Source organism: Arachis ipaensis, chromosome B9 (genome assembly GCF_059453495.1).
Source record: "Arachis ipaensis isolate K30076 ecotype BB chromosome B9, ASM5945349v1, whole genome shotgun sequence".
Taxonomy (NCBI): domain Eukaryota; kingdom Viridiplantae; phylum Streptophyta; class Magnoliopsida; order Fabales; family Fabaceae; genus Arachis; species Arachis ipaensis.
Genome location: NC_142444.1, coordinates 31,417,515 through 31,440,493, shown reverse-complemented (window position 1 = coordinate 31,440,493; position 22,979 = coordinate 31,417,515). Strand labels below are relative to the sequence as shown.

Here is a 22,979-nt window from a genome sequence, read left to right as displayed (position 1 = left end):
TCTGTCACTAACGCCCTGCAATCGCGAGTTAGGAGCTCGTCACAGTCATTCAATCATTGAATCCTACTCGGAATACCACAGACAAGGTTTAGACCTTCCGGATTCTCTTGAATGCCGCCATCATTCTAGCTTACACCACGAAGATTCTGGTTGGGAGATCTAAGAGATATTCATTCTAGCTTATTTCATGTAGAACGGAAGTGTTTGTCAGGCACGCGTTCATAGGGGAGAATGGTGATGAGCGTCACACATAATCATCACCTTCATCATGTTCTTGGGTGCAAATAGATATCTTAGAAGCGAAATAAGATGAATTGAATAGAAAACAGTAGTACTTGCATTAATCTTTGAGGAACAGCAGAGCTCCACACCTTAATCTATGGAGTGTAGAAACTCTACCGTTAAAAATACATAAGTGAAAGGTCCAGGCATGGCCGTGTGGTCAGCCCCCATGGTCTAAGAACAATGCGTTCAAAGATGATCCTAAGATCCTAAGATGATCCAAAGATCCAGGATGCCAAATACAATAGTAAAAGGTCCTATTTATAATAAACTAGCTACTAGGGTTTACATGAGTAAGTAATTGATGCATAAATCTACTTCCGGAGCCCACTTGGTGTGTGCTTGGGCTGGGCTTTGATTGTTAAACGTGTAGAGGTCCTCCTTGGAGTTGAACGCCAGCTTTTGTGCCAGTTTGGGCGTTCAACTCTGGTTTTGGCTCCTTTTTTGGCGCTGGACGCCAGATTTGGGTAGAAATCTGGCGTTGAACGCCAGTTTACGTCATCTATTCTTGGCCAAAGTATGGACTATTATATATTTCTGGAAAGCCCTGGATGTCTACTTTTCAACGCAATTAGAAGCGCGCCATTTCGAGTTTTGTAGCTCCAGAAAATCCATTTTGAGTGCAGGGAGGTCAGAATCCAACAGCATCAGCAGTCCTTTTTCAACCTCTGAATCTGATTTCTGCTCAAGTCCCTCAATTTCAGCCAGAAAATACCTGAAATCATAGAAAAACACACAAACTCATAGTAAAGTCCAGAAATGTGAATTTAACATAAAAACTAATGAAAACATCCCTAAAAGTGACTAGATCCTACTAAAAGCATACTAAAAACAATGCCAAAAAGCGTATAAATTATCCGCTCATCAGTCTTCCACGCATTTCTGAGTTGCTGGCGCTAAACGTCCAGGTCTGCGTTTAGTGCCAGCTTGGCAGCTTCCAAACTCTTTTCTTTTCTTGCATGCGAACTCTGCCAAACTGATCTGAAATTCACCTGAAATAATCAAAATACTAAAGCGACTCAAAGCAGCATATGAAAAAGTTTAAAACACTAGAATTAAATTAATACTCAATTAATTTGTATCTAAGGTAAATATAAACTATAAAGAAGATGCTCACGCATTAGCTACCCATACGATGGTCATATATCTTCCTGATGAAGACATCATACTCCTTGTCCCATATAAAGTTCAGCCGTACAAAAAAACTTTAAAATTAGTTAATCAAAATATTTCATATTAGACAAAATAGAAGATATAAACTAGCTAAAAAGGTTTGACTATATTAAGTTTTTACCGCCCACTTCTAAAACCATCGCTTTCTGGTCTCAGAGGGGATCTTCTTGTAGCTTGGTCATAGATGGTCGTACATCATCTTGCTGACGTTGATCATCTCCGGAATACATGTATTGTTGTTTGGCGCAAACCTATCAACAATTCACAAAAAAACTATATGGTAATATAAATTAAATCTTTAGAAGCAAATAACCATAATATATAGAGATTTTTTTGGAAATTTTGCAGAGTTTCATCTATAACTGGAATGCGCCACAAACTCTATCCATCAAAAATTAACTTAAACAATATCAATTGTCAACAATCAATGAACAACCGACAATAATCAAGAAGCATCATCCATAAATCTGCTAAACTAGAATCAATAATCAGGATATATCAAACACTTTCAGCAATCTAAACCAACAATCCTAAATCCACTAAAACTAAAATTAATTATCAAGAATCACTAATCACGATATATCAAACACTTTCAGTAGTTCAAACCTAGAATCCTAAATCCACTAAAACTAGAGTCAATAATCAAGAATCACTAATCATGAGTTATCAAACAATTTCAGCATATAAAAGACTTAAAGTAGATCGTCATCCGTACGATGGGAGATGGTGGAGGGGCATCAGCTGACTAGCTTCTGTGGGAGGATTCCAACGCAGTGGTGTCCGTCGCTCGAGGCAGTGTCATCGAGACAATGGGCTGCTGAGCGGATGAAGGCGGCGTCATTGCCGTAGACACAGGGACGTAGTTGGGGTTAGGGACCATGAGAGGATCTAGAATTCCCAGGAGTACCGGTATAAACTCCCTTCTACCACGACCACAACTACAACCATTAGGCTGATCCGCAACACTTCTACCTGTCGTCATATCTACAAAGAGCATACATATTAAAAATGTACTAAACATATTTACAACCTCTTTCAAAATGCTTAATCAAAATAAACTATGTTAAACTTAGTTAAAAAAATACATTTTCTATTGAAATCAAATAAAGCAAAAGAGCTAAGTGCATATTCCAACTTCACATTTTCTATTGAAGTGCATATTTCAACATATATAATTTTGTCTATATACAAATAAAAACTCATCCATAAGTCATTTAAAATGATCTCATTTTTATTTTTCTTTAATTTACTGTCATTTTCACTCTAACATATTGAAAATCAATGTGACTTATTATTGGAGTCTTTAATCAAAACCAAACAAAGAGAATAAATCAACAATAATCAACACAAATTAATAATAATCAAAAATTCAGAACAACAAATCAACCTTATAAATTATAATAACTAGTTCATAACAAATTAACAATAATCAAAAAATGTTTTAGAATTGGAACAAATCAAAACTAAATAAGGAACACAAATAAGAACATGTTCAATTTAAAATTGAAGCTAAACAAGCTCAGTATCCTAAGTTCAAAATCGTAGAAAACCCTAAGTTCAAAAAAAATTTTGTACCCTATGTTCAGAACTAAATAAGGAACAGAAATAAGAACATGTTCTAATTAAAAATTGAAACTAAACAAATTTAGTACCCTAAGTTCAAAATTTTAGAAAACACTAAGTTTAAAACAAGTTCAGTACCCTAAGTTCAAAACTAAATAAGGAACACAAATCAGAACATGTTCTAATTAAAATTAAAACTAAACAAGTTCAGTACCCTAAGTTCAGATTTTTAGAAAATCCTAAGTTCAAAACAAGTTCAGTAACCTAAGCTTAAAACTAAATAATCAACAATAATCCGAAGTTTCAAAACAGCAAATAAACCTTATAAATTATACCAACAAATCAGAATTTCAAAAAATCCTAAGTTCATAAGGATTACCTGAAGAAGAGCACCCCAGAGCTGAGAAGAAGAAGCAGCATAGACGGCAGCGGCATAGACGACAGCAGAAACAACAGCATTGGCGGCGGCAGCAGCAGCAGCGGTAGCAGCTCATTTAGAACCCGACAACTACAATGGTGACGGTGAAAATGATGAGGAGTGGCTCCTGGAAAGGAGGGGGCTGCCAGGAAATCAGAGGGGTTGAGAAAGAATGGGAGGCGAGAGGGTTAGAGAGAGAGAGAGAGAGAGAGAGAGAGAGAGAGAGACAAATTTGAATGAGGGGGAAGAGGGCTCGCGCTTCAAATTTACACCATAGTTACTATCGGCTTTACCGTCAGAAAAATCCGATGGTAACGTATTGCGGGTTGCCAAAACGAAGCGTTTCATTAAGTGGATTTGCCGTCGATTTTTCCACCGATAAATCCGATCTTAGAGGACGCGCCAATTTTTTTGTTTCCCCTCCAATTATTGCCAGCGGCTTTACCATCAGATTCATAAATCCGCCAGAAATAATTTGACATGACAAATTTGATGCCTAACCTGTCGGTAAATCTGTCGGTAAAGCTGACGCTACTCTACGACACTAAATTCGACGGTAAAGCCGATGATACTCACGTTTTTCTTGTAGTCAAAAAGATTAAAACAAGAAAAGACTAAAAATACTTACTTAGCAAGTATTCTTTAAGTATATAGATTTGAAAAGTAATAAGGTAAAGAAACTGCATATGGTATATCTCGAAAAAAACAACATAAATAAATAAAGGATTCAGTTGTTTCTTTTGTAAGTACTCAAAACACTAGAAAGGAGACCATATTAAATATCACGTTTAGTATATAAAGATTGACACGTCTCTATTTGTTTTGATTGAGAACTTGATTTGTTTCAATGATGAGACATATTTGGTGAGTAGATTTTGGTTGTTCTATTCACGTAAGCTCTTTATAAAGAATTCTATAAAGTTGAATAATGCTGAATGATGTAATATATTTTTTTGGGCAATGACAACTTAGTAGGAGTTGAGATAGTAAGTTTGTATTATTATTAGTATTATTATATTACTGCTAAAGAGTTATTTCAATTTGGAAGAAAATATAGTATATATGTTTTTTTATAAGTTAATTCCTATTTCTATGTTAATAAATTCAGTTATTTTTGTTCAACTAGAAATAGGTAATTTATATTTTGTTTACAAATTTAAATATATATTTTGATACAAGTATTTTTCTTTTGAAATAACTTTAAATTTACTTCAACTATTGTTTCTATTCGATGATATCTTAATTCTATATCATTTAAGTAAAGTATGACTACTCATACTTTGTTACTAGAATCACTCTGGAAAGGAACATTGAAAATTGTAATTTTTTAAATTTTGTATAATTTTATATCTTTTTGGGTATTTATTTTTTTTGTGATCCCACAATTAAAATAATTTTGGAGATAGAAAGTTGATAATTCTTTGAGGATATTGCGTTTGGAAAGAATATAGTCAATAGATTATATATCTTAAAGACAAACTGAATACCTCAAAAACAAATATCATTTGGTATATCTATTAAAAAAATATCTCATTTTATATGGGATATTATATATTAGTGCTATGATTAAAAAGTTTAAATTCATAAAAGACGACAATATTTGAGACTCATCTTATTAATTACTTGATGGTATTAGTTATTGGTATTTGAAATCAAATGGACTAAATGGGTTGGAGATATAAAGTATGTTTTATCGTAAAGGACTCTACCTAAAAGTAAGGCATTATATACAATACGATTTTACTTTTAGTTTTATGAAAATACTTATTTATGACTATAATAGCATTGATGGTATATTAGATATTGAACTACAGTAGATCGATATAGAAAATTATTTCTCAATAGGAATGTTGATGAGGCAATTGTTATGCAAAACTTTTGTGTCGCAAAATACAAATAAATATGTGGATTGCAAGATAAAGAATTCCATTTATAAAAAACTCAAGAAAACTTTCTATCATTAGTATTTCATATTTCATCAAATTATTATCTTATATTGTTTTTTGAGAAAAATGTTGATGATTGCATAACAATTCAATGGGAGAAAGTATATCTTTACTATTCTTGTATTTTAGTGGCATACAGAATTATAAATAAGGTTATATACTCAATTCTAAGGAAGACAAGTATAGTCTCATTAGGTACCTTAAGAAAGTTATAAAGTTCAAAAGTGCATAAGTCTTTTTATGCTTCGGCAGTAGTTTGATAGTACTGAGTCTATACACATACAATTATTCATATATTGATATCTTTGGCAGAAATTTGAGTAAGTTAAGATAAATTACTAAATAGTATAATCAATAAAATTTTGTTAAAACAAAACATTATATGTTTACATAGATGAAATCAGAAAATAAAGTTAGAGATCATTTGGTATTCTGATTCTGACTTTGTTGAATGTCAAGGTAATTTTGGTTCACTGTAGGTATATTCATATACTCATTGAAAGAGTTTTTTTAAAAGTGCTGAGAAAACACTTGTTACTCTTTCTATTAAAGTACTTGAATATAAAATACTTTTTGAAAACATTCAATCAGGTAACTACAAACACTTGTCACGAATTATGGACTTATATTTAAAAGACCACTTGAGCTATTTTGTGATAATGTGCTAGTAGTGTACTATTTTAAATTATTGTTCAACAAGAGAGTTTAGAGTGTTTAAGTATCTGGTGAGCAAGTTAGCACAAACTCCACAAATGCATGCATATTTAGTTAGTATAAATAAACACACAAGGTCTTTCATGTGGATATTATTCATATAGGTGTCATATCATTCAGTAGGAGTGTCCATTTGGATACTCATATGGTTTAGACAAATTTACGAATATAAGTATTTCTGCATAAATAAAGTATTCAATTTTATTTTCACTCTGACTCATGATCTCATAAAGTTTATTGAAACTGGACTAGTTAAAAATAGGCATGCATAAGATCATTTTCGCATGTAATTTCTAAATGTCCTTATCCAAATTTGATCTATATCGTTGAGTACATTAGTATGGTGAATATCATGGTTCGACAATTCCATAATTGATATATGAAACGGAATAGATTATTAAAGTAATCAGGGAAATAGTATTCAGATGGGCACATAAGGTTTATAAAATGTGATTATCTTAGAATATATATATATATATATAGTCCAAGTGAGAGATTGTTAGGAAGATATTATTTTCTAAACTATTTTTGGACAATACATATATTAATAATAATCACAAATTAACTATTTAGCATTATATGACTTATATAACGGTCATCTCAATTATTGTGATTAAATAAGTCATTATTACTTTTAATTTGGAATTAAATGAGAATAAAACCAGAGATACTATTTTATTTAGACTTTAGAGTTTAATGGGATCACACTTAAATATAAATAGTGACTTCAGGGTTTTGGTCCCCAATGTAAGACCTCGAATTTTCAAAAACTAAATATTGTTATTTAATGATTTATTTTATTTATTCGACAATATATTTTCAGAAATTTTTAGTACTTTCTTATTATTGATTTTGAAAGCTTTAATAATAATAATAATAATAATAATAATAATAATAATAATAATAATAATAATAATAATAATAATAATAATAATAATAATAATAATAATAATAATAGACGATTTATATGCTTTAATTTAAATAATTAAAGTTTATTTTATAATTTTAAAAGAAATTAATTTGATTATCTCTAATTATTGAATTAGAGTATTTATTTGAAAATAAACTTTTAAGTTGATAATTAAATAGTATTTTTATAAATATTAGTGTTGGATTAAAATTAGTTTTCAATTACTCTATTACCCTAATTTTATTAAAATTACTAAACTATCCAAAATCCCCAATTTCATTCACAAAACCCTAATTTTGCCCTAAATCTAACCCTAACCTCACCGCGACTCATCACTCACCGCCCCCAACCCCATATGCACACATACATGCAGAAGCTGAGAAAGAAAGAAAGAAAAGAAAGAAGGAAAGAGAGAAACGGAGGGCAAGGACAAAGAGAGAACCAGCAAAAAAGAGAGAGAGGGGGGAGGAGTCGCTAGCTAAGTTGGTTGCCGCACCGCCATCGCACCGCGCCACGCCCTGAAGCTCGCCGTCGCGTCACCGTCAAGAATCAGGTCGCCGAGGAGCAGAAGAGAAATAGAGATCGACGAGGAAGAGGAAGGAAGCTCCGTCCTCACCTCACTTGCACATTTCTGCCTCTTTTCCGCACCGCCACCGCTGCGTCTCACCACTGTTGAAGGAGCCATCGTCGAGAGGAAGCCTGTCACCGCCATCCGCGCCTCTGTCACCGCTATACATCGCCGTTCAGGGGAGAGAGATGATGTGCGAATCAGGGACACACAAGGGAAGAAAAGCGCCACCATTCGCCACTACCGCTGCTGGAGGTTGCGTAGCCGCGCCTCTGGCTACCGGAGCCTCCACTGGATCTGCCGCTACCTGGCTCAGTTGTTTCTTCTTAGCTACAGTAAGCGTTTCTGTTCCGAAAATCCCTTTTAGTCACTATTCTGTTAACTTACGCTGAGGTTCTTGCAACGTTAATTCCTTAAGGTCGAATCTCGATTATTGAATGTTGGTGATTTCAAGTTGCTGTTGTGGCTGCGGATATAGTGGAGCTGTGGTTGCGGCTGCCACTGAGTGCGGGCTGAGAGAAAATGGTTTGTTTACGCGTTTGGTTTTGCGGGTTTCAACGAGCTTAGGTAGGGGCAATTTCTTAAACTTAATTTACTACTAAGAATTGTTTTAAGTCAATATTAATATGAAAAATATATTTTTATGATTTCGCAAGTTTTATGAATTAAACTGAGTTGCCTGAAATGAATGTAAATGCTAGTTTAAATGGATTATTGATTGATTGAAGATGCTTAGTTGGGTTTTGTATTTGGTTTAAGGTTATTATGATGATGATTGAATTGTGACTGTTTCTAATTATTGAGTTGGAAAGTTGGTTTGATTAAATACTATGTAAAATAATTTTCTTGGTTTGGGGTTAATTGGATATTGAAAAATGAATCGGCATTTGAAACGATTTGGGATATTAGGAATGGACATTGTTGATTTATTGGAAATTATTTTAAGATTGGAAATTGGTTTGAATTGTTGGTCATGAATTGAGTTTGAAGATGATTTCTGATATTGGAATTAGTTTAAGTTATTAGAAATGGTTGAAAAAGGTTGAGAAATGTTTTGGTTGGGACCCTTAAAGCGTGGCAAAAGTCCCATTTTAAAGGAAATGCTGCCAAAATTTTTATAAAACTCTAAGACTTTGTTTAAAGCGTTATTTAAAAGCAAATCTGATTTAAGAATATTATTTGTTTTCGATTTATTACGGAAAGAGTCTTGTTTTCAAATTGATTTACTAAGAAAAGTATAATGTTTTAAATTCAATCTTTTGAGGAGAGATTTTGTTTTAAGTTATGATTTGAGTTCGGTTTGTTAAGGAGAAGAAAAAAGAGAAAAGAGAACATGGCACGTGTGATTTATGAAATGATTAAAAGGTCATGAGAGGGTGACAGAAAGTAAATAGTTAAGGTACTGATGTGAAAATGTTAAGTCGTGGGCTTTATGTGTGAATGATTGTGCAGGAAGGCCCGTGTATATGGAATGGCTTCTAGGAGAAAGGGCCACATGCTTCAGCTGGAGAATTAGCACCTGCAAGTACTTACAGAGGTCATGTTCGGCATACTTCAGCTAGAGAATCAGCACCAGCAAAGGCTTGGAACCTTGCAGAGGTTATGCCGCTGGAATGCCTTATCTGACTTGCAAGTTAGATTGTGTCGGGTGCGGGTTGAAACCGAAAAAAGAGCTCATTACCAGAGTTAGGGATAGCCATGCATTGTGTTGCATTTGTGTGCCTTGTTTGGGTGTGCTTAAGTGCTTTAGTTTGCTTATTTGATGACTTCTGTTTAACTGGTAACTGTAATACTTACTGTAATTATTCTGTTTATGTGTTTGCCTTGGATTTGTTTGTGTTTGTGATTGATTCTGTTGAGATTGAGTTTCGATGATGAATTATTTTTATTTGGGCCAGAGGCCGACATTTGATTATGTTTGGGCCAGAGGCCATGATTGACTGGATTAGTGATAAGTTTTGGTTAAAATGTTATTTTACATGGAACTTTTGTAAGAGAAATACGAATTTTAGATTTAAATAATAAGTTGATAATCATTATGTTTTAAAAATAGTTTTAATTACAATATCTTCTTATGACAATTCTTAAAAATCCTCTACTAAGAATCCTTTCGAGGATCATGTTCTCACCCCCCCTAAAGACTTCTCTTTTCAGGAAACGGACGAAAAAGCTTATGAAGAGTTTTTTTCTTTAGTTTAACTTATGCAATATAGATGTATTAGTTTAGTTATTATTATTCTTCCCTCGCCATTAATATTATAATTTTTGTAAGAGGGATAGGAGTTATATGATTTGTATGTATATAATATGTCTAAGTTACTTGAGTAAGAAGTTTTGTTTATGTATATGCTTGTTTGTTTTATTGTAAAAGTATTCTTTTCCAGTTTTTCAAATAAAATAGCGACACGGCTTCGAGTCAAAGGCTCATATTTTATTATTAAATACATGAAGTCGTCGTAATACCTCTTGCTATCAGAGTGGTGCAACCGGAAGCGTGACATTCTAATAGTGAGGGTGTTACACCCAACACATCTAAGTCGTCTCAGTAACTCTTTTTTCATCAGAGGAGTTGCGATTCAACCCTATCAGTGATATAAAAAGCTTTGGTTGAGGAAGATTAAAGAATCAAACTCTCTCAATTATACTCACAAATTTAGGTATACTTCTCTACTCTTAACTCTCTTTCTTAATGATTTAACATAAATGATATTGAGGTTGAAGAATCCTATTCCAACAATTTATATTTGAAATTGTTACTTAACAGTAACTTTGGCCATTCTTCAAGAATGCATATGAACAAGTTTACAATGAATAAACACACAGAGGCATCAAAATCAAAATAGAGTTAAATTCAAATAGATTCTTATGACAAATAGTGTACAAGTCCAACATGTAAGAACTACATCATGATTACTTGAAATATATTGAAACTTAAGGATAATAGTAAACAAAAGATAGTTACAATTTACACCCAAACAACTCTAATTTCACCTCAAATTTTTTTCATCTTTAGTATCATCTTCATGTTAGGCTCATCATCTTCTGATACAACGACATTATTCTCATGCATACAGAAATAGTTATCATTGTTTCTTTTAACTAGGGCTCTTGCCAAATCCTCCTAACCTCTATCAATCTCGTTCACCTATATAAGATATTTGCAGTATATTTTCTACAATACAACAAAAGAGGAATAAAAAAGATTTTACAACACATCATCAATAATATAACTTAGTAAACAAACATCTTTTACCTTCCATTGAGGACAGCAAATAAATCACCTCACAAAATATGTCAAAGTTCTGTCAAAGTTTTAAATTAGGGCAACACAATGCACTACCCACAAAAACATTTCTCAAACAGATTTTTCTCTTCGTTCTCCATAAGAGATAAAGACCCATCTCCGACAAAGCTTCCATTTGAAGCATGAGAGATAGATCTATAGTCCTCTTGACATTTTAGGGTTTTCAATTTGGAAACAAATTAAGAGCAAATAGAAAAAGATGGTGTTATAATAATAACAATAACCATTGACATGTCACAATACCTCTAATAAGCCACCTATTCACTTAAAGTGCCACGTTGAATTGTAGCTTCACATTTCTAATGAGTATTTGACATTTGAGTACTTTGGACAAACAGAACCACACATTCATGGCAAAGGATTCAACGGTCTTAGAACATTTGGACCATTAAATAGTTCCATAACAAAACATGTTTTTTAAGTTTTTTAATAATTACTAAATCGTCCTTATCTAATTTTAATTATAAATTAATCTTTATATATTATTTAATTATAAAATCTATTTTTATATTATAAATTATTATTTTATCATTCATTTATCATGTTCATTAATAATCAAAAACAAAAATAATAATGAATTAGATCTTCCATTAATCGTAATAATATTTTTGGCAATCCTAATCGATTAAAATCTTATCTTTGATCCATTACATCCGTATAGGGTTGTGAAATCATGTTTCTTAGAAAATCAATCGATTGAATTTCAGGTTTTCCATAACTTAATCGATTGGAATTGATACACAATCGATTGAATTTTGCAAGACATGTGGGCTTTTTCTTATTTAATCGATTGTTCGTGTTACCCAATCGATTGAAGTCTTCAAAGCAATATGAGGTCTCACAATTCAATCGATTGGTTGTGTTACCCAATCGAATGACTTACGCTATTAGAATGATATATCAAAATTTAATCAATTGGTATGATAATATAATCGATTGAAGTTTTTACGTGATTAATGCTATTTTCGAATTCAATCTATTGGTCTGACAATACAATCGATTGAAATGTGTCATGAATAATATTTTTTCTACATTCAATCGGTTGGTATCCCTCCTTTTTTTTAAATATAACAACATTTCTGCATAACCTCTCTTTTCTCTCTAAATTCAGAAAACTTCTCTCTTCATCTTTTCTAATCCCATCAATACCCACTCCAAACTACATACATATTATTAATCCCCATTCAAATCCCTACAAAACCCAAAGAACCAATATCCCAAAATGGCAAGAACTAAAAATGTAAAGAGAGCTAGGGTTGAGGGTGAAAATTCTGCATCCGCCAGACTAGTTGCTTCATCCCATTACATGGCAAGGTGGTTGTCGTCTCCGAAGGCATTGAACAACTGTGTGGAGCAGTTCAAGTCTAGGGCGATTGTTCCTCCTAGGTACATAACAGCCAATTTCATTCATGGTAGACATTATAATTTGGTCTGGAATGCTTTGCAAACACAACACTTGATTGATTTTGTACAAACTATGGATGAATATTATCCTCACTTGTTTAGGGCTGTTTATAGTACTTTAAATTAAATTATGTTGTTCCTGAAAGTGATGAAGAGGATGAGCAAGTAATGTCACTGATTGAGTTTGATTTAGGGTCAGGGCATTATAGAGTTACTTTGGAACAATTAGCTGAACAATGGAATTTAGTTTATAACGGGGCAAAATTTACTGGGGGTATTACGGCAGATGAGGAATGGGGTGAATATGAAAGATTGATTGGTTTGTAGAGTCTATAGTATGAGGATCCACACATGGATGCTAGAGGTAATATAAGTCGCCGTGGTTTGGGTAATAAGCAGCGTATGTTGATGTATTTGTTTTCATACGTGTTGATTTCAAGAAAACATAATCATGAAATCTTGTTTAACGAAGATATTCTAGTGCTTTGGGCTATGGTGACCGGAAAGGAGATAAACTGGCCTTATTTTATGGTTCATCATATGTTTGAAATGAAGAGAGAAAAATCAAGTGTTGGTTTAGGAAATTCTTGCCAATGGACCAAGATTTTCAAATGGCTTGAAATTGACTTGAGTGAAGAGAAAAGTATCGTCTTGAGTAATGTAGTTAAAATTGATGACAGCACTCTAAGACAGATGGGAAGAGATCCGGATGTCCAATAACCTCAGGTATAAGGACAACCACAAGACCTTGAGGTGCAAGCACAATCCCAAGAATCCTCACCACCACCGCCTCCTTCGCCAACAATGCGAAATTTGATGGATGAATTGCGAAGTATAAGATTATACATTGAGGGACATTTTGCTGAGATGAGACAGCGTCAAGACAGGCAAATTTGGGTAATGAAGTGGATAGATATGACTTTTGAGTTTAAACCAAAGGGTAATAATAAGGTGAGCAGCCAAAATAAATCTCTAATATTTATACTCTATTTTGTGGTACTAATTTATAATAATTAAATTGCAGCTTGAGGATCATGATATTCGCATGATAACCGCTGTGCATTTACTCAAGAGTCGGATCAACTAGAAGAAGTCACGAATTATAGTGTCGGACAATGAATTTTGGAATATGCACACAAACCATGAGATGTAAAGATAATATTAATAATCTAAATAAATTATAATACTTTAGTTATTGAGTATTTATTTGTTAGGTTTGATGGATGTACTTCTTTAGTTATTTTTCAATGACTTTTTAAATAGATATTTTCTCCTTGGTGGCTTTACAATTTTTCTCTAATTCTATGCACTATATAAATATCTTAGTTTAAAAGAACTCATATTTTTATGATGAAGTAATGTCATTTTCATTTATTATTTCAACAACAATGTCATACAAATATTATGTCTTATAAATTATATTTTATTTTATACAATTAATGTTTTGAAAAAAAGATTTTTTTCATTTTTTTTTGTTTGTTTGCATTCTATTTATATGTTTCCATATATTCAAGATTTGAACTAGTTTGATAAAGGATCTTTCGAGCAATAAAAATTTTTTTTTTCTCAAATCCTCTTATTTATATTTGTAAGGCGTATTTTTAATTTATTGAGGTCCAAAATCAGAAGAGATTTCAACTAATAGGGATTAAATGAAATCTATTTACCGTAGGTATAATATTCTTTCTGCAAATGCGACTGGAATTGTCAATGTAAACTAGCAAATTAAAATCTAGTATTTATTACAGTGGTTTATGTTAAATGTTCAAACATAAAAAATAGTTGCAGATTATAAGTTTACTAAGACAATTGGATTTAATCATCACATTCAAATAATTTTCTCCTCAAATCCTAACATTATTAGTATGTATTTCTTGATATTTTGATTACCTGTTATAATAAAAATTAGAAGTAAAAATAGGAGAAGAATAAAAAAATTAAATGAGAGAAAAATGAGAAATATTTTATTTAACATAACAAACTTTGTATTTCTTTCATTTCTATCTAAGAATTCTACCGATCTCCTCTTCTGCATTTTTGTAGCTTCATCCTCAGCTTCTTCAAGTTGAGTAGTCCTCTTCACCAATAAATAATAAAAAAATTAAAATAAATATTATAAATTAAGTGGCTAGACATACAAAATTATTGTTCTTAATGAACTCGCAAAATTACTTGCAAATACTAAATAAAACTTTGTATAATTAGTGTTTTTTTTCTTTGTTCTCATCATTGACACTAATCTATACTACATAACCATCTTGCTACATTTGGTGACACTAATTAAGATTTAACCATTAAGTTTCACAATCTACAAAAGTTGAGAGAGAGCACAAAACAGTCATTTAATAACAATCTACATACTACTACATTTTTTTATTCTAAAAGAAAATTAAAAAAAGAAAAAGCGTTGAAAAACTGCTGCTGTTTTTTAATTTTTTTTATAAGAAGCACAAATAAATGTATCCAATGGAAGTGTTTGAATTGCTAGACTTGGTAGTTAAATATTTAATATTTAAAATATTATTATTTTTTGAGTAATATCTAATACCTTTTTTTTCTAAGGTGAATACTCGTGATATAATTCGTAGCTAATTATTGCTTCGATTTAGATATTTGATCAAATGCTAATTGATTCGATTTGCTATGACGCTCAACCTATTCCATAAATCGAATTCATCTAATTCGATTTACTATGGAATATAAGTTTCATTATAGTGGAACTCACAATGACAAAACAAAAATATAAGTTATATAAATTCTTTTAGTATTATAATCCAATAATACATTTTAAGTCCATACTTTTAAATATTGCTAGCTAATTAATAATAAAAAATAAAATTTATTTACTTTTTAGTATTCCTCAATGTCTGTGAATTACTAAAAGATAAAAAAAAAACATTTTTCATTACACAATCAATTTCACAAATAAAGAATCGAAACGAAGAATTGCAAAATTAGAGATTCTTTTCACTTACCTCAATTTTGTAATCAAAACAGTGGATTATTTTTTGAACACTACAATGAAGAAATTGATTGGATCTTTGCTGATTGCTACAACTGTGATTATCAATTAATGATGAACAAATATTGGATATTAAAGAGATGGATAAAAAATGAAGAAAAATTGGATATTAAGTAGATGGATAACTGGAACAAAAACAATGAAAATTTTGATAATCAAGGAGATTGATAAACGATTTCAATTATAGTATTGAGTAATTGATGATAGATTATTCATCAATTTATAATCTTAATATTAAAGAAAAGATAATATTAGAGTATCTAAATCAAAATAAAAACTTAAAAATTAAAGATAAAATTTTAAAGATAAGATAGATGAATAATAAAATAATAATTTATAAACACGAGCAGAAAAATTGGGAACAGCATAACATATAATGTAGTGCACAATTCAATCGATTGTATAACACAACCAATCTATTACATTGTGCAAATTCATATTGCTTTGAAGACTTAAATCGATTGGGTAACACAACCAATCGATTGAATTGTGAGACTCATATTGCTTTGAATCCTTCAATCGATTGGGTAATATGAACAATAGATCGAATTAGAAAAAATCCACATTCTAAGCATCATTAAATCGATTGTGTAAAAGTTACAATCGATTGATATTTTGGAAAACTATACTATCGTCCAACATTCAATCGATTGTTTTGTGGAAACCTGAATTCCAATCAATTGAATTATGGGAAACTTAAAATCTAATCGATTGTTTTGTGAATCCAATCGATTGATTTTCTAAGAAACACGATTTCACAACCCTATATGGATGTAATGGATCAAAGATAAAATTTTAATCGATTAGGATCACCAAAAAGATTATTACGATTAATGGAAGATCTAATTCGTTATTATTTTTTTATTATTAATAAAAATGATAGATGAATGACAAAATAATAATTTATAAAATAAAAAATAGATTTTATAATTAAATAATATATAAAAGATTAATTTGTAATTAAAATTAGATAAGTTTTAGCAGTTATTAAAAAACTTAAAAAAACATATTTTGTAATGGGACCATTTAATGGTCTAAACATTTTGGGACCATCGAATCCGGTGTCCGTATTCATGGGTAAAAAATTCATTTTGAGCTCATGTGAGTAGTTTTGTCAGCATTGACATCTCATGGGTAAAAATATATTTTTTCTAAAATTAAAGAGGCTACAATGAGAGCTATAAGAATAATCAGATACGAATTCATTAAGATTTAGGATTTTTTATTTTAAAATATAAAAGTAAAAATAGAAATATAAAAATGGTAATACGTCATATTAATTTCTAATATTTTTTTAGATATATTATTTTTAATAAAAAAATTGATAAATTAGTTACCATTTTTTTAAAATACTAGTCTATAATAATAAAATAAAGTAAAATATTTTTGATATTTTTTTTAAAAAGAGACAGGTTAATCTTTAATTTTTTTTTTTGAAAATAGTGTGATTTAGGGGTAATTCTCTGAATTTTTTTAGAAAATAAGAGGCTAATTTGTCTTTGTATATTATTAGAGACTAATATTCTAAAATATCATGGACCAATAATTTTTTGTTACGCATGAATTTGTTTGAAGCAAAAGTTACTACACAGACCTGTTGAATAATTAGGAGTATCACTCATAAGAATAAAAACATAAATTGTGTTTATATCTTGTTTGAAATAAGAAATAGAGATAAAAACATGTTGTATTAGGCCATAGCATTCTTGTACCTTTCTCTTAATACCTAAACAGAACATGCATTAAGACATATTTTTTTATGTTTTCTGGGATTATTTTTTGCTACTAAAGCACTACATTACAAAGACAACTTGTGCACTTTGCTAATCTGCCTCTCTATCTTTGTTAGTTGTTAATATACTATCCACACACTACTAATATCTTTCATACATAAACGTAAAATAAGAAATTTAAAATTTATTTTTTAACAAAATTAATTACATTTTCAATATTTTTAATATAATCAAATAAAAATTGGTACTATGAACTATCAATTAACATAAATAAATGGACATTTGTTTTAATTAATTCTAACTTATAATAAAACAAATACATTAGTAATTTATTCTTAATTTATTCTTGAAAATATTAAAAATAATTTCCAACAATTTGTAATAGTAAAAAAAATTATAATATCCAGATGTAATATTCCCGAGCGTAATATTCTTAGAAATTAAATATATTTAGAGAAAATTTTACTCCCCTTTAAAAGATGCTAAAATAACGTTCCCCTCTCCGCCATTTATAAAATGTACATTCTTCTCCCTTATAACTTTTAAAAAACTTTCTCTTTAATTCATTTTAAATCTTTTTGTGTTAACTAATATTAACTTTATCCATTTTTCAAGAAAAATAAATTAATTTTTACAAAAAATACTCTTTAGCAAAAATTTTATTGTTTTGTCATTAAATTTTGCTTACCAAAATATTTTTTAATAAATTATTTTTTTATTGATTAAATTGTATTTTTACCAAAAATTTTTAAAAAAATTAAGAACTAAATTATGTTTTTCTAAGATACCGTTGAATAATTTTTTAATTATTAAATTATGAATTTACCAAAATTTTCGTTAACAATTATTGTTATATTTTACTATTAATTTTTGATATTAATATATATTATTTTAACATTAAATAAAAAAATCTTACCACCATTAATATGTATAAAAATTAATATATATTGAAATCGAAAAATAAACTTATCAAGATTTTTTTTCTTTAATGTTAAAATAATATATATTGATATCAAAAAATTAATAGTAAAATATAAAAATAATTGTTAACGAAAATTTTGGTAAAAGCACAATTTAATAATAAAAAAATTTATTGAAGGGTATCATTGAAAAAATAATTTAATTATTAAATTTTTTAAAGAATATTTTGATAAAAATATAATTTAATCAATAAAAAATCATGTATTAAAGAGTATTTTAGTAAGCAAAATTTAATAACAAAAAAATAAAAAAAATTTAAAGGATATTTTTGTAAAAAAAATTATCTTTTTTTAAAAAAAGAATAAAATTAACATTAGTTAACACAAAAAATTTAAAATAGGTTAAAGAAAAAAAATTTTAAAAATTATAAGAAAAAAATATATATTTTATAAATAGAGAGAACACAAATATCATTTTAATATCTCTCATAAGAGAGAAGTAGAATTTTCTCATATATTTAAAGTTGAAACAAAGGCCCCTTAAGAGAACACTTAGAAACATTTCCAATATTTCAAAGAATTAAAAACTATGAGTAGAAAAAATTATAAAATCTCGTTAATGGAATAAGGAAATTTTATCACTGTGATATGTTTTAATGAGTCGTCAGAGACAACCAAATACATGGGTTAATCCCAAAATTATGATGCTTTACTTATGTTATACAAATATAAAATATGATACGACATAAAATATATACAGATACACAAATTTTAAATTTTTATAAAACACAGAAATATAGTATATATAAAATAAAAGTATTGTTTAAATATATTATAATTTTATTTTAATATTTTATTAATATTATAATATAAATTATTTTTATTTTTAATATTTTTTAATTATATAAAATATTTATTTTTTGTTTTAATAAATAATAATATATATTATTTATAAACTCATTTAAAAAAAATATATTAAGAATAAAATTAGACACATGTCGTGATATTTAAATACGTTTAAATATATCGAATAAATATTATAACTAAAATGTGTTCATGAGACACGACAACTTAGCGTCCGTGCTTCGTTCATCGTGCTTTATCCTCTAAGGCTCCAAAGCTCCTTAAGCACATGATTACTTCACTTTCTTTGAAGAACATCATGTGCACCAAATTAAAAGTGAACTGCTTGAAACACAATTCAAGATTTTGGAACCGTGATATCAAAAATATAATGATGACATTATTAAGGTAATAAGCTGTTTTTTCATTTTATTTTTGAAAAAAAATGAAACTAATTCAAACATGGATTCAAGATAGAAGCTAAATGGTCCCCATTTACCATGATGGAGTTTAGCGCCAATTTTCAAAGAGACATAAATTAAACAAGTTTTTTAATTTATAGGCATTGATGGAGAACATGTCCCGATTTCGCACCGTACAAAGTGAATAACTATGTTACTAGCTAATAAAATGGACCACACTACCTTCTATCTGAATTGTGTAAAAACTGAAACATGGTTCTCCCCTATACGAAAGAACACGTTTTGACATGAAATAAAAATTCCTGCCTATTTTTATAGGATTATTCCATCTACGGGAAGGTGCAAGGACGCTTATGATTAACAAAAGTTGGTGCGAATATTAAGAAAATTTTATTTTTGTTTATCGTGCTTTAATTTACGAGTAAAATTCAAAAGAGTTTAACTAATATGTCAGAAATTATTTTAGATATAGAAAAAAAAGTGATGTTTTATTTAAATATTAGTGTTTTGGGTGTTTTACAAGGACGTGGAGTTGTCAAAAATATTGTTTAACATGCAGGTTACATGTTGCTCAACACACAGGTTCTGTATTGACGGAACAGAGAAATTTTCAATAAAGATTCGCCACGTGTCTTGTTTTCAGGCAACATGCAAGTTCCGTATTACACAACACGCACGTAGGGTGCGTGGTAAGCTCCTTCGGCTACGTGTCGGCTATGCAACATACAGGTAATGTGTTGTTCTGTCTCCGTGCAAGAGGCAACCTTGTTCTGGGAACCGGTGATATTTATAGCTTTAGACCCACGTCTGATGTATAAAATCGGAGGAGGAGTGGGGTTGGGCTGCTTATCATTTAAGTTTCCTTTCACTATCACCATACACCATACATTCTCAGCTCATCAAGCCAGCAACACTGAAAATTTTCTTTTATTTTGTTTTATTTATTGTGTGAGGAGTGATTAATAAGAGTTGATGAGAGTAGGATTAGAATATCTAAAATGGTACGTAATTATATGTCTGTAGAAGATTATATCAACTATTTGAAACATCTTAACTATATAAATTTATTATTTTCAGTTAATTTATTAGTATTTATTTAGTTAACATTAGTTTAATAGTTTGTCACTGTTTATTTGAATAACTTTTGTCTAAATGTACTGTTAAATCTTAATATGAATACATAATATAAGTAATAATAATTTTTTTCAAAATTAATGTTAAGCTATTTTTTTATTTTCGAAATAAATAAGACACATATTTTTTTTATTTTCTATTATAATATATATTGTGGTTATTGTTATGTTATATAAATTTTTAGTTATTAATTTGAAAAATAACTAAAATATTTATATAAAAAATTCGAATTTTATGTTGTTATTATTTATTTTATTTTCTGTTTCAACATTAGTATTTTAAAATTAATAATCAATATGATTATAAAGATATATTTTAGTATTGAATTTTAATGTTATTTTTACTTCATTTTATTTTTTAATAAATAAAATGATTTTATTAATAAAATTAATAAGAAATATGAATGTGAATAATAAGAAATTTGAATTTTTCTAATTATTATTTATTTTATTTTTTGTTATTAATTTATTCATTTTACTACTTATTAAATTAATTCTTTTTGTTATTTTATGTTGTTATTATTTATTTTATTTTCTGTTTCAACATTAGTATTTTATAATTAATAATCAATATGATTATAAAGATATACTTTGGTATTGAATAACATATAATTATATATTATTTTGTGTTTTGATGTTATTTTTACTTCATTTTATGGTTTAATAAATAAAATGATTTTATTAATGAAATTAATAAGAAATATGAATGTGGATAATAAAAAATTTAAATTTTTGTAATTATTATTTATTTTATTTTTTGTTATTCATTTATTCTTTTTACTATTTATTAAATTAATTCTTTTTGTTATTTTATATTGTTATCATTTATTTCATTTTATGCTTCAACATTAGTATTTTAGAAGTAATAATCAATATGATTATAAAGATATACTTTGGTATTGAATAACAGATAATTATATGTTGTTTTGTGTTTTAATGTTATTTTCACTTCATTTTATGTTTTAATAAATAAAATAATTTTATTAATGAAATTAATAAGAAATATGAATGTGAAATAATAAGAAATTTGAATTTTTGTAATTATTATTTATTTTATTTTTTGTTATTAATTTATTCTTTTTGTTATTTATTAAATTAATTTCTTTTGTGGTTGAACTTTACTAGGCTAATAGGAATCTTTTGTCCCGTAAGCTTGACCAGCCAGAAACGTAACATCTGGAGGTTGCCTTACAAACTATCGGATTCTACCAGCTCTCAAGATTTAGAGTGATTAGAGGACTTTCCGCGATGCTAGCTGCTCTTGTGGAAAAGTGGCGGCTAGAGATATATACGTTTGTAAAGCTAGTGGGTGAGGTTGCAATGACACTGGAGGACGTGTTACACTTATTTAGCCTACTGATCGACAGAGAGGTTGTGACTGGTTGGACCGATAGCAGTCACGATTTCTTGGTCGCCCAGAGCCTCATGATATTCGGCAGCGAACCTCAAGTGAGCAGTTCCTCCAAGAGCTATGTTAGGTGTAACATCTTTTATCTGTTGGGTACCACCCACTTCGCGAATAAGTCGACAACGTATGCCCACACGAAGTATCTACCACTGCTCTAGAATTCTTATCAGATCGGCAATTACAGTTGGGGGTCAGTTTGTTTCGCGCAACTTTACAGGTCACTGTGTCGTGCAACATGGTACGATTGTAAGGAGATAATGGCCCAACTGATTTGTTGTTTGCTTGGGGTGGGAGCGTATGTCGTAGCTGGCGCCCATTCTCTGACACCAGCTTGAGCCGGCTGAGTCCCATCAACCAAAAGGTTGTAAAATCCTAACTTTTTCAATCAAGTTCATTATTCAATAACTAATTAATTAATTAAAATGGTAATAATTTAAGATTTAAATTTAAAATAAAAAATAAGAAATAATGCATTTGAAAAACTAATATATCTAATTTAAAATTTAAATATATGAAAACATTAGCCGTAGTGAATTCCTAACCGATAATAAATCACCTTTCAAGATATAGTCATAACGAATTTCATACTTATGGGATTTGAATGATCTTTAGTTACATGAAGAGATAAGAAAACTAGCTATATTCTTTAAGTTCAGTACAAAATCAACTTCAAATTAAATTAGGTAAATAAATCTGTTACAAGTCCATAGTAGAAAATCGTACTCTTATCACCCAACCTAATATACTAACAGTATTTCAGAAATATCTCAAGCTGTGGTTGTTCAATTGACTTCGTTTAAGATTCATTTCAAACTAACTCAATTCTCTGTAAATTAGCGTCTAATAGCTATTTTCAAATTCCAAACGTAGAAAACTTTATAGAGCTTACAAAGTGACAATTTAGATTGGAGATTTTACCTAAACGCAAATTAGATTCTTCTAACACAATCTGTACATACCTAAGAGCTATTTGAGTCCTTCCTTTCTCATTGTATTCCCTTTTTACTATACAAAATATTCTAGGTAATCTATCATCTCCACTTTTTATTATCTCTTCTCACTTCCTTACTCTCACTCTAAATCTTCTGCCAAAGTATTCACAAAGTCCACTCATATATTGTTCAAGAAGATATTCTTTTTTGAATTATGCAAATAACGAAATATGAAGATTTTCTTTCTATCCAGTCAAAGATTCATACCTACATCAAAAAATACA

At 29.4% G+C, this 22,979-nt stretch overlaps 1 protein-coding gene across 1 annotated transcript in view; it reads left to right on the top strand.

Moving 5' to 3' along the window:
* Positions 1 to 12,100: 12,100 nt before the first annotated feature.
* The window catches only part of LOC148544187 (uncharacterized), a 29,691-nt gene continuing 18,812 nt past the window's right edge, over positions 12,101 to 22,979 (top strand). The window contains exons 1-2 of the mRNA XM_088498889.1: positions 12,101 to 12,264; positions 12,429 to 12,601. Of these exons, the coding sequence (XP_088355015.1) occupies positions 12,101 to 12,264; positions 12,429 to 12,601 (337 nt within the window). The remainder of the gene's footprint in view (positions 12,265 to 12,428; positions 12,602 to 22,979) is intronic.